The sequence below is a fragment of the Phocoena phocoena genome, chromosome 21 (assembly GCF_963924675.1).
Source record: "Phocoena phocoena chromosome 21, mPhoPho1.1, whole genome shotgun sequence".
Taxonomy (NCBI): Eukaryota; Metazoa; Chordata; class Mammalia; order Artiodactyla; family Phocoenidae; genus Phocoena; species Phocoena phocoena.
This window is the reverse complement of record NC_089239.1, coordinates 6,011,264-6,023,733: the sequence shown is the minus strand read 5'-3', so window position 1 is coordinate 6,023,733 and position 12,470 is coordinate 6,011,264. Positions and strand designations below refer to the sequence as shown.

Sequence of the window (12,470 nt, the reverse complement as noted above, 5' to 3'; positions counted from 1 at the left end):
CAAAGTAATTTATGTTATGCATGTCCATTTTTAAAAGAACATATAGAAACATAAAAGGAAACGTATAATCTGGCATCTTCCCAGGGATGAAGCAATAATCACTGTTAACATTTTGATTAATATGTATCTCGTACTTTGAGTTTTTATCTGTTACTGTGGCTCCCCATTATATGTTTTTGCAAAAATGAGATTTTGCATACATATTTTTATTTCTGATACTCTTCCAATTATTTTTATTACAGAATTTATGCATGCATGCATGTATATGTAAAATTGTTTAAATTGTAGCTATACAAAGCAAAGTTTGTTAACAAAACTCTCTTCTTTATCCCCTTCATGAAGTCCTATAAGAATTTATAATTTCTATTTAAATTCTCTGGTAGTTAAGTTTATTTATTTAAAATATATATACTTTAAAAAATATATATATATATACTTTGACCCCTACTTTGACCCCTACTTTGATTAATAAACTTTAGACAGCATTGGTAATATTATCTTTGACATATTTAATCCACTCTATTTGTCATATATATTATGACGTTTTTATTCCTTTATTAATACTTATAATAGTAATCTATATTAAACACATTCTTAAATATTATATGTATATACATAATATATGTAATTATATATTATAGATGTTATACAATATATAATACACAATAATATATAATATATTAAATATTATTGCATAATATATTACCATCTTAATGTATTTATGTTTTTATTTATATTAATTATTTTAAAAATTCTTTTTACCTTATGCAAAGTCCATTGATTATTTGCTATGAAATAGCAAATTATTTGCTATGTAAATAATTTGCTATGTAAAATAATGCACTTCTCATATCCATTGTTAAGAGTTATAAAATTTATAATTTATTTTATAGAACTTTTGTGCTTTGTCTACAGGTTGATTTTTAAGTTAAATCAATAAATATTTTATGGTATTATGAATATAAAAATGATATTAACTCTGAATCAAGAAGTAAATATGTTGCTATTCTGGTAAAGCTTTGATGGCCAAAAGAGGTCTTGTTCATTTTTTTCTAACTTATTTTACTTCTGTGGGCGGAACCAACTGCCACAGAAAATTAAACTTCATCTTCCTTTTCTTGGAATTCTTTGCTCTTTTTCTGGAATAACTCAAGTTTAAAAAATTTTAGACACAGTGTATATAAGTGGCAAACACTGTTATTTTATTAATGAAAACACTTTTGCTTTCCCTCCACATTTGATTGGTAATTTGGCTAGGTTTAGAATCCTAGTTCTAACATCCTTCTCTCTCAGCATTCTGAAGATTGATGTATTGTATTTTTGTCAACTCATTATGAAGTGAAAGGATGGCAAGGAAATTGAGGGTGTTTGTAAGAGAATCTGAACTGCTTAAAGGAGGAGAGAAGTCAGTAAGGAGGTTAGGAACAGTGAAAATGTAGGAACCATGGTTTGGTTGTGCTGATGGGCATGCAGATTGTTATAGTTGAGGTGCTAGTGCAGTTGTCAGGAGAGACAGCAGGTGGTCAGGATGTGGGATGCACAGAGATGACGGAGGGCTTGCAGTTATTGATAAAAATCTGTTGACAAGGTCTGGCGTGTGAACCATAGGAATGAGTGGGTGAGGCAGGATGTAGGATAGAATTATTAGAGGAGTTGAAATCAAGGAATGATGCTTTTACAAAGCTTTCGTACTTATATTTTTATAAACCTTTATGTTTCTTTGTTTAAAAGCTCTTATACTTTTACCACAATTGAATATGTCTCTGAACAAGAATTGTTTTTTATGCTTTAAACATAATATAAATTGTATCCTGCTGTATCATTCTGCAAATAGATTTTTTTGGTTTTCACTTAAAATTTTGAGATTTAATGGAATTACAGTTAATTTTTAAAAGACTTTGTTTTTTAAGAGAAATTTTAGGTTCATAGCAAAATTAAGAGGGAAGTACAGAGATATCCCATGTAGTCCCTGCCCACCCCCACACATAACCTCCCTCACTGTTAACGTCCACACCAGAGAGGTGCATTTGTTACAGATGATGGACCTACACTGACACATTACAACCACCAAAAGTTCACAGCTTACATTAAGGTTCATTTTGGTGGTATACATTGTGTGAGTTTTGACAAATATATAATGACATATATCTAGCATTATAGTGTCATAGAGAGTAGCTTCACTGTCCTCAAAATCCTTTGTGCCTAGTAAATTTTTTGCATTGGTGCTTGATACTTTATTATATTAATGCCACACTGTATCCTTTATGATTTTCATGGGAATTTTGGTTGTTTCTATTTTTGCCATTATGAGCAATATTTAATAAACATCTCTATACATAACTCTTCCAATTTCCATTTGATCTTTTTGTAAATTGAAATGTAGTTGACGTACATTATGTTAGTTTCAGGTGTACTACATAGTGATTTGACATTTGCATACCTTACAAAAAGTCATGACAAGTCTAGTAATTGTCTGTCCCCATACAAAGTTAATATTATTGACCTTATTTTATATGCTGTACATTATACCCCCATGGCTTATTTATTTTATAACTGGAGGTTTGTACTTCTTAATCCACTTTACCTATTTCACCCCCACCCTACCCCCTCCCCTCTGGCGGCCACCCATCTGTCTTCACTACCTGAGTTTGTTTTCATTTTCTTTTGTTTGTTTGTTTTGTTTTTAGATTTCAAATACAAGTGAGAGCATACATATTTGTCTCTGTCTGATTTATTTCACTCTGTGTAATACTCTCCAGATTGTATCTTCCATGTTTTTGCAAATGGCAAGATTTTTATTGGGGGGGTGTATAGGTGTTTTACAATGTCTTGTTAGTTTCTGCTGTACAGTGAAGTGAATCAGCTGTATGTATACATATATCTTCTCTTTTTTGGATTTCCTTCCCATTTAGGTCACCACAGAGCATTGAGTAGAGTTCCCTGTGCTATACAGCAAGTTCTCATTAGTTACCTATTTTATACATATTAGTGTATATATGTCAGTCCCAATCTCCCAGTTCATCCCACCCCCCCCCACCCCCTTTCCCCCCTTGGTGTCCATACATTTGTTCACTATGTCTGTGTCTCTATTTCTGCCTTGTAAACAGATTCATCTGTACAACAAATGGCAAGATTTTTAAAAATTTAATTAATTAATTAATTAATTAATTAATTAATTTATTTATTTGTAGTATGCGGGCTTCTCACTGTTGTGGCCTCTCCTGTTGCGGAGCACAGGCTCCGGCCGTGCAGGCTCAGCGGCCATGGCTTATGGGCCTAGCCGCTCTGCGGCATGTGGGATCTTCCTGGACCGGGGCACAAACCTGCGTCCCCTGCATCGGCAGGTGGACTCTCAACCACTGTGCCACCAGGGAAGCCCTAAAATTTATTTTTTACGTTTTTTGACTTTTTATTTTATATTGGTGTATAGGTGATTAACAATGTTGTGTTAGTTTCAGGTTTACAGCAAAGTGATTCAGTTATACATATGCATGTATTTATTCTTTTTCAAATTATTTTCCCATTTGTGTTGTTACATAATATTGAGCAGAGTTCCCTGTGCTATACAGTAGGTGCAAATGGCAAGATTTTATTGGCTGAGTATTAATCTACTGTGTGTGTATGTGTGTGTGTGTGTATACATACACATACATACATATATATATATATATGTATGTGTATGTATACACACACATGTCATATCTTCTTTATCTGCTCATCTAACAATGGATACTTAGGTTGTTTCCATATCATGTCTATGGTAAATAATGCTGCAATGAACATTGGGATACATATCATTTAGTATTAGTGTTTTTGTTTTCTTTGGAAAAATACCCACAAGTGAAATTGTTGGATTATATGCAATCCATTTTTTAATTTTAAGAGGAACCTCCATACTATTTTCCATAGTGGCTGCACCAATTTACAGTCCCATCAACAATGCACAGGGGCTCCCTTTTCTCCACATCATTGCCACCACTTGTTTTTGTCTTTCTGATGACAGCCATTCTGACAGGTGTGAGGTGGTTTCTCATTGTGGTTTTGATTTAAATTTCCTTGATGATTAGTGTTTTTGAGCATCTTTTCATGTGTCTGTTGGCCATCTGTTTGTCTTCTTTTGGAAAATGTCTATTCACGTCCTCTGCCCATTTTTAAATCAGGTTTTTTGGGGTTTTTTTGATGTTGAGATGTGTGAGTTCTTTGTATATTTTGAATATTAACCCCTTATTATATATATTGTTTGCATATATTTTCTCCCATTTAGTAGTTTACCTTTTAATTTTGTGGTTGGTTTTCTTCACTATGCAAAAACTTTTTAGTTTGATGTAGTACCATTTGTTTATTGTTACTTTTATTTTCCTTGCTTGAGGAGACAGGTACAAAAAATCAGGGAACATGATAACTTCAACTTTGTTCTTTATCAAGATTGCTTTGACTGTTCTGGGACTTTTGTGTTTCCATACAAATTTTAGAAGTATTTGTTCCAACTCTGTGAAAAACGACATTGGTGTTTTTTTTTTTTTTTTCGATATGCGGGCCTCTCACTGTTGTGGCCTCTCCCATTGTGGAGCACAGGCTCCGGACGCGCAGGCTCAGTGGCCATGGCTCACGGGCCCAGCCACTCCGCGGCATGTGGGATCTTCCCAGACCAGGGCACAAACCCGTGTCCCCTGCATCGGCAGGCGGACTCTCAACCACTGCGCCACCAGGGAAGCCCCCTCAGCTTTTATTTGTTTGGGAATCATGGTCTCTTCTTCATTTCTGAAGCACAGTTTTGCTGGGCATAGAATTCTTGGTTGACAGGTTTTTTTCTTTCAGTATTTTGAATATATAATCCCATTCTCTCCTCACCTGAAATATTTCTGTTGAGAAACCTGCTGATAGTCTTATGGGGGTTCCCTTGTATGTAACTTGGTTTTTTTTCCTCTCTTCTTTCAAAATTCTTTCTTTGTCTTTACTTTTGACACTTCAATTATAATGTGTCCTGGTGTAGCCCTATTCAAGTTCAACCTATTTGGGGTCCTTTGTGCCTCATATACTTGGATGTCCATTTCTTTCCCAGTTTTTGGAAAATTTCAGCCATTATTGCTTTAAATGTACTTTCTGTCCCTTTTTCTTTTCCTTCTGGAATTCCCATGATACGGTTACTGGGGTGTGTGTGTGTGTGTGTGTGTGTGTGTGTGTGTGTCCCATAGTCCTGTAGGGTTTCTTTCCTTTTCATTCTTTTTTTATTTTTGCTCTTCTGACTGGATAATTTAAAATATTCCTGCCTTCTAGATCACTGATTCTTTATTCTGCCTGGTTGAGTCTACTGTTGAAGCTCTCTGTTGAATGCTTCAGTCGTGTTTTTCAGCTCTAGGATATCTCTTTTTAATGGTTTCTGTTCCTTTGTTGAACCTATTTTGTTCATTCATTGTTTTACTACTTTCATTTGGTCATCTGTGTGTTCTTGTAATTCACTAATCTTCTTTAAGGAGATTATTCTAAATTATTTCTCTGACACTTCATGGATCTCCACTTATTTTGGGTTAGTTATTTTGCAGCATTTTTAGTTTGATTTGATGGTGTCACATCCACCTGATTTTTCTTGCTCCTTCATTCCTTACTTTGGTACCTGTGCATTTGAGTTATCGGTCTCCTCTTCCAGACTTTACAGGCTCACTTTGGCAGAGAGAGTTCTTCACTAGTCAGCTCAGTTTAGGTTTCTGGACATGTCCTTGGGCAGGCAGGATCTATTTTTGGGCAAGGCCACTGCCCAGCCTCTGAGGTCAGGGGAGGGGGTACCACTGGCTATTAACTGTTGGATAGGACTGATAGTGAGGTTCCCTGCCCAAGAGAGGCAGTAGGATATACTCTGTGGTTGTTTAGATTCACTGGTCAGGCTTCCTAGAAGGTCAGGACAGGGAACTTTACTCAGCAGTAGCTGGGAGGTGAATTAGCTTCCGTGCCCTGACAGGCTCATTGTTTGTGGACCCACATTAAGCAGACTGTGCCCTTAATTCCTTGGACACATGGGGCCACTGGGTTTTGCTCTGAAGATGGGGAAAACCATGGGCTGTGCTCTCTGTTCAAGTGCCACTGTAAGCAGGGTTGTTGGATGGGCGGCACAGCTTCCTGTGTGCTCTGGCTAGATTCGTTGGTTGGGCTTTCTGAAGGCTATATGTAGCAGTGGGAAGGGCTATGAATCTGTGTCCTTGTCCAGGTGTAGTGGGAAAACCAGCTTAGCTCTTTGTTTGTGGTCTTGACTCAATCTAACTGGCGCTCCAGGTTTCCTGGCCGAACAGGGCCACAGGCTTTGCTCTGTGAACAGTCAGTTCTGCCTGCCATACTCTCTGCTCAAGTGTTGCTGCGCTACGCAGCTACCAGGTGTTCTGACCAGGCTTCTGGTCAGGGGGAGCCGGGAGCTATACTAGGCATTAGGCAGGGCTATGAACAGCTCCCCTGACTGGGTGGAGGTGGGTAGCAGACCAGGTTCCAGGGCTGGCAAGGCTGTTCATCTGAGGACTCAAATCAGGCACTCCTATACCTCATTGACTTCCCTTGTCATACTGTTCCACTGTCCTGGCTCTGCAGATGGGCAAAGCTGCTAGTTGGCACCTACAGGTGCTATAGCTGGGAACTCGGCCTGCCAAGATGCAAGCAGTGATTGCTGCAAGCCCTTCCTGCCTTCTCTGTCATGATCAGATTCCCAGGGGTCAAATCTCACTCATCCTTTGTGATTCTTATGAGGTAAGATCAGAGTAGGGGCTCCCAGAAGTGATCCACAATACTAGGGGATCTGGATGTCCACTCTAGGCTCTTTTCCCACTTGAGGGACTGTAGGCTCTGGGAAGACCTCTCGGTGTGGTGCTGCACCAGTCTTGGGGAGGGGCAATGCATTCAGTGTATATCTGCTCCTCCTAACCTTCTAATGAGGTCTGTCTTGGTCTCTGGTACAGGGGCTGCTTCAGCCTCACCTCCATGTTCTAGAATTTTCTCAGTGATGTCCATGAATAGTTGCTACTTGTTCTTCTTGTGAGGGGGAGTGAAGTTGGGAAAGACCTATGTTGCCATCTTGGTGATATCACTCCTGTTGCAATTTAATTTTTATTATGGACCTGGAGACAATGAGGGGTGATGAGACAAATGTCCCAGGTATTGTCATTAAGTGTCATTTTTTTAAATGTAGGGGCTCTTTCATTGTTTTTTTTAAATTAATTATTTTTGGCTGTGTTGGGTCTTCGTTACTACGCATGGGCTTTCTCTAGTTGTGGCGAGTGGGGGCTACTCTTCGTTGTGGTGCGTGGGCTTCTCATTGTGGAGCACGGGCTATAGGCACGCAGGCTTCAGCAGTTGTGGCACATAGGCTTCAGTAGTTGTGGCTCGTGGGCTCTAGAGCTCAGGCTCGGTAGTTGTGGTGCACAGGCTTAGTTGCTTCACGGCATGTGGGGTCTTCCCGGACTGTGGCTTGAACCCATGCCCCCTGCATTGGTAGGTGGATTCTTAACCACTGCTCCACCGGTGAAGCCCTCTTTCATTGTTTAGAGGGAGGCTTACTCTATGGGCAAGGGACGTCCAGGGATATTTGTTCATGTCACTCCAGTTGTTCCCACCCCAAGTTTCAGATTCTGACTCCTTCCACACCAAACCTGGTAGGTTTGATAGTTAAATTGGAGCTGGAACCCTACAGTACTTGTAGCTAGGCCCTGAGTTTGGTCCTCAGCTGTATCAAACCAACAAGTGCAGGAGGTGATAGTCACTACAGTGCTGCTGCAGAGGCTTTCTGATTGCCTATTTGCATTATCAGTTGTTCATTTACAGCTTTTCCTTTCTGCTTTTCATAATGTACCTCCTCTAGCACTGCCATAAGAAGCCAATTGACCCCAAAATATTTATTATAGCTTGTCTTTATAACAGTGAAGTGCCTTGATGTTCCTCACAACTTGGCCTCTACCTGCACCTTAACTTATGCCACATTTGGCAAAATTTGAGAAATTATGATGTCATTGCATATCATGAATTACCAGTGTCCCATTTCTCCTTGGCAAGGAAGATATTTATGCACTCATTAAATCACAAGAATGCTTAATCACAAGAATGCTTTCCTGAGGGTCTGTTTTCCGTGGTTTCTCCTGATACTAGTTACTGTGTCATTGAAAATCTTGGCAGGAAGCAGATAGCGTACTTACAACTGAGGAATTTGGTTATGTGGCCACTTCGTGAGCTGAGAGGTGGAGTATCATGTGGACTCTCCTGAATGAACATGAGAGCTGTCCTAAGAAATTAGATAAATGGGAGATCATGGTCCAGATAGCCAAAAATCTAATGTAAAAATAGCTCTTTTATATAGTTAGGACAGTTATTTAAGAATTATCTTAAAAGCATTCAATTGTTAAATCATGGCAAAGCTAGACATAGGCTCAATATGCTTATATCTCAATAAAATTTCATAAGAAGATCTTCAGCTTCTTACTTGTCCAATGAACTGCATTTCCATAATCTTAAGTATTTGATAAATCAATAAAATGTTCATAATTAGAAAAATATTACTTTTACCACCCTTCAGTGAATTGTCTTTTATTTGAATTTTCTTTGTTGTTAATGTAGTATCCCAAGGGGATAACTTTGGAGGCATTTTCAGTTATTGTCACCCAGATGCTGGGACTCAGTCTGGGCATATCATATGATGATCCAAGGAAATGTCGATGTTCAGGAGCCATCTGCATAATGAGTCCAAAAGCCATGTAAGTTTTTAAGGAATAAGATTTATTTATTTGTTGTATTTATTTTGTTTTAAATAACTGAAGTGAAAAATTTTAGTATTTGCTTATAGCATGAATTAACTATAAATGGACCAAGGACCACAAAATATAAATATGAGAGTTTAAGCCTAAGAATAGTATGGTGGGAGGTTAGCATTAAGAACAGTCAAAGATAGCAAATCCAGTCTGCAAGATACATTAGCAAAGGAATTCTCCATAGGCTGTGTATTTTAAGAAATCACTTAATAAGGATCTTTAAAAATATGTTGTAGGCCAAAACAAGTGGCCTTTGTTTTTAGACAAAATTTTCTGTTTTGCTTTTAGAGTATATTAATGTTGTGGAAAAACTATGATCTAAAGAATATAATATTTGTGTGACTTTGGATAAATTACTAGGCCTTGCTTAGATTTATTTTTGTCATCTTTAAAATGGGAATGATTATGCCTGTTCTCCTACTTCACAGAGTGATATAAGAATAAAATGAGAAAATAAAATGGGAAAGTGTTTTTTTAAATTGTAAAATCCTACAAGTGTGTGATGGATTAGTTACAGTGATTTCTAAATTTGCCAGTGTTCCCCACATAGTATATCGTACAAGGGCTACAGCAGATGTCATTAGTGTTCTACAGTTTTTATTTGTAAAAAGGGCCTATGTTAAGTATGACCTATTCATAACTGAAGAACAATCAAAAGTCAAAAGTGAAAAGAAGCCATTAATTTCTGAACACATGCTCTTTTTATAGTTACTTCTAAGCACCACCTAAGGTTAACGCTTACTTTCTAAAAATAGCTCAAACACAAACATATATATTTTTATATACATACATTTTATTACAATTTAGTTCTCCATGGATTATATATAAAACAATATTTTATATGTATAAAATATATAATTTTATTAAATTAAATGTATAATAAATTAAATATAACATTTATTAAATCAAATATAAAATTTATATAGCTATATAAACAATATGAAAATGACCATTCTGGGCCTATTGTCCATTTGGCCAACTATTCTCAAGTATGCTATGACAAGATGTTTTGTGTAGGTCACCCAGAGTCTGGGATTAATGATAATAAAAATAACAAATATTTATGTTGTGCTTGCTATGTGCTAGAGACTATTTCAAACACTTTACATATGTTAAGTCATTTGATCCTCACATCTCTTTAGGGTAGGTCCTGTTATTCTCATCTTTACAGATAAGAAACTGAATTATAAAAGGATAACTATCTGTGGTCAGAGAGCTGGTTGTGGCAGTCCTGAGTTTTGAACCCAGGCATTCCGGCTTTAGAATCTGTGGTAATAAACCTTTGGATTTGTATGGTGCTTTATGACATTTAAACTGCTTTCATACATATTGTCCAGTTTCTTAAAAAACTTTTGTGATGTGTGTAGAGCAAGTATTATCTTAATTTTTACAAAATCTAACAATTTTATATGCATATATATGTAAGATATATAAATGAATATATAAGATCGATCTATCTATAAATGTAGATAGATATATCTTTTGCATTTCTAGAGTACATCTCATTCATTATTTTATGTAATTTTCAAAGAAGGCATGTGAGTAAGTAAGGCAACTATTATTATTTCCATTTGTCTTTTTCCATGTGTTTTTTTTTTTTTTAAAGCCCTGGAGTACAGAGAGCCTAAGTGACTCTACATTGGATATACAGATAATAAATGGCCAACTTCAGCTGATATCAGTAATGTCACCAATGATTTATTGGGTACTCACTATAAGCCAAAGAGTTGAATTAGGTACTTTACTTGTTTATTAACATTTAATCCTCATAACAACCCTAAGAAGTGGATGGGTACTATCTGTATCTTGTAGATGAGGAAACTGAGACTTGGAGAGTTGGATCACTTTGCTTAAAATCTCATAAGTCACAAGATTGGTACTAGTCAACAGGTTTATCTGACTCAAAGCTTTTGTTATTTTCTCTACTCCATATTGACTTCATATAGAGGACAGTTAATATGTTGGAATTAATTTAAACCAAGTAACAAAAGAACATTAAAATGTATTCGTACAAACTTCATTCTTTAGTTCAATAATCCTTCTAGTATATTATTTTGATGATGCAATTTATATCTACTTTTTAAAAGTGGGTAACTTTTAACATAGTCTGAACAAACAAATAGTTCAGAAGTGGAGGGAGGAAAGAGCATAGAAAATGGCAAAAGCTATGAATGTAGGAACTTAGGGAAAACTCATGGTGAAGGTTTGCATACCTATCCAGTTGCATCATTTTACAAAAAGGCAAAAACATTTAGAAGGAGTATGGAGGTATCAGTTATCCAAAGAAATTGAATTATTTTATTCTTATTGCTTTCTCTTAATTTCTTACTAAGACCAATTTTATTAAGCTATGGGAATTTGATTGGGGAAGAAGAGATACCATCTTGGACTAAGGAATACATTGAGGGGAATGTGGGCTTTGGAATCTTTCACTTGTTTGCTATTTTCCCTAACCCTTATTTTTCTCATCTGAAAAATGAAGATCATGATACGTACATCTCACAGTTGTTGTGAGGATGCAATTAATCAAGTAAGTTACTTATCAGTGTGCTGGTATCTCTTCTTATTTGAGGAATAGAAAGACCTAGGAGGTATTAAAATGGTGGTGTAGGGATACACAAGAACAGTGAGAATATGGAATGTTGGGAAAGAAGTGTAGACAAGAGACAGACCCTGAAAGAAAAATGAAATACTGTAAAATGCTGTCAAGTGCTAACTCCCAACTTCAGAAAAATGGTAGAGTACAACATTTTTTTTGCATAATTTCCTTCTGTCACATAATTTCTCTGTTCTTTGAATACAGAACTTAGGCTAGTTATATCATAGTTTCAATAAGCCTTTATAAAATAATTTGGGAGCAAAATAACATAGCATTACAATTTAGAGTGCAAAATCGCAGCCAAATGAATGTTAGGAAAAACTTCAGATAATTGATTCAAGTAAACTTTGGGAACACACATTCTTAGTTAAGAACTGCCATATGGGCAGCGAAAAGGTGAATAATTAGGGATTATATACAGTTAGCTATAAATAGTTCCCAGATCAAAAATATTATACAGTTTTTTTATTTAAAAGTTTTCTTCACCATTCAGTTTTGGTGCTAAGATCATCAAATTTTATGGTTTATAGTAAAATATCTATTAATATTTAATAGTAAATATTTTATTGAATTATTTACTGTTCAAAGATGAAATTTTGAGTAAAAAGTACCTGAATTTGGAGTCTTAGATAACTGTGTGTGAATACTGATCCTGCTAATGTACAAACTATCTGAGTTTGAAGAGGTTTCTAGCTTCTCTAAACTTTAATTCAGTTTCTATAAAATGTTGATGACAATACCAACCTCTCTGGTTTGTTGTGAGGATTAAATAATCAAGTGAATAAAATATCTGGCTGATAATAGGTGCTCAATAAATGTCAGTTACCTCTTTACCTTACAAAGTTGTACTGCATATGCAGAGTGACTCATCTTATGGAAATATTGTCTGAAGTTATTTTTATTAGTGGTATATGGACATAATTATGTTAAATTTTGATTAATATACAATTTCTGTGAAATCTTTGAGAAAGCTCAGGACAAAGCACAGTACAGTCTGTTTAACGAAAGTTTGTTGTTATTAGGAAGAATCAACAGACAGTTGGTTCTATGTTTGCTTAGAACCGTGCAGGTAATAAGTGATACCAACCATAAAG

The 12,470-nt window shown here is 36.1% G+C and overlaps 1 protein-coding gene across 1 annotated transcript in view; it reads left to right on the top strand.

Moving 5' to 3' along the window:
- Positions 1-12,470, top strand: part of LOC136141918 (disintegrin and metalloproteinase domain-containing protein 32-like) — a 136,023-nt gene that overhangs the window by 53,887 nt on the left and 69,666 nt on the right. Inside the window, exon 12 of the mRNA XM_065900074.1 lies at positions 8,587-8,723. Within this exon, the coding sequence (XP_065756146.1) occupies positions 8,587-8,723 (137 nt within the window). The remainder of the gene's footprint in view (positions 1-8,586; positions 8,724-12,470) is intronic.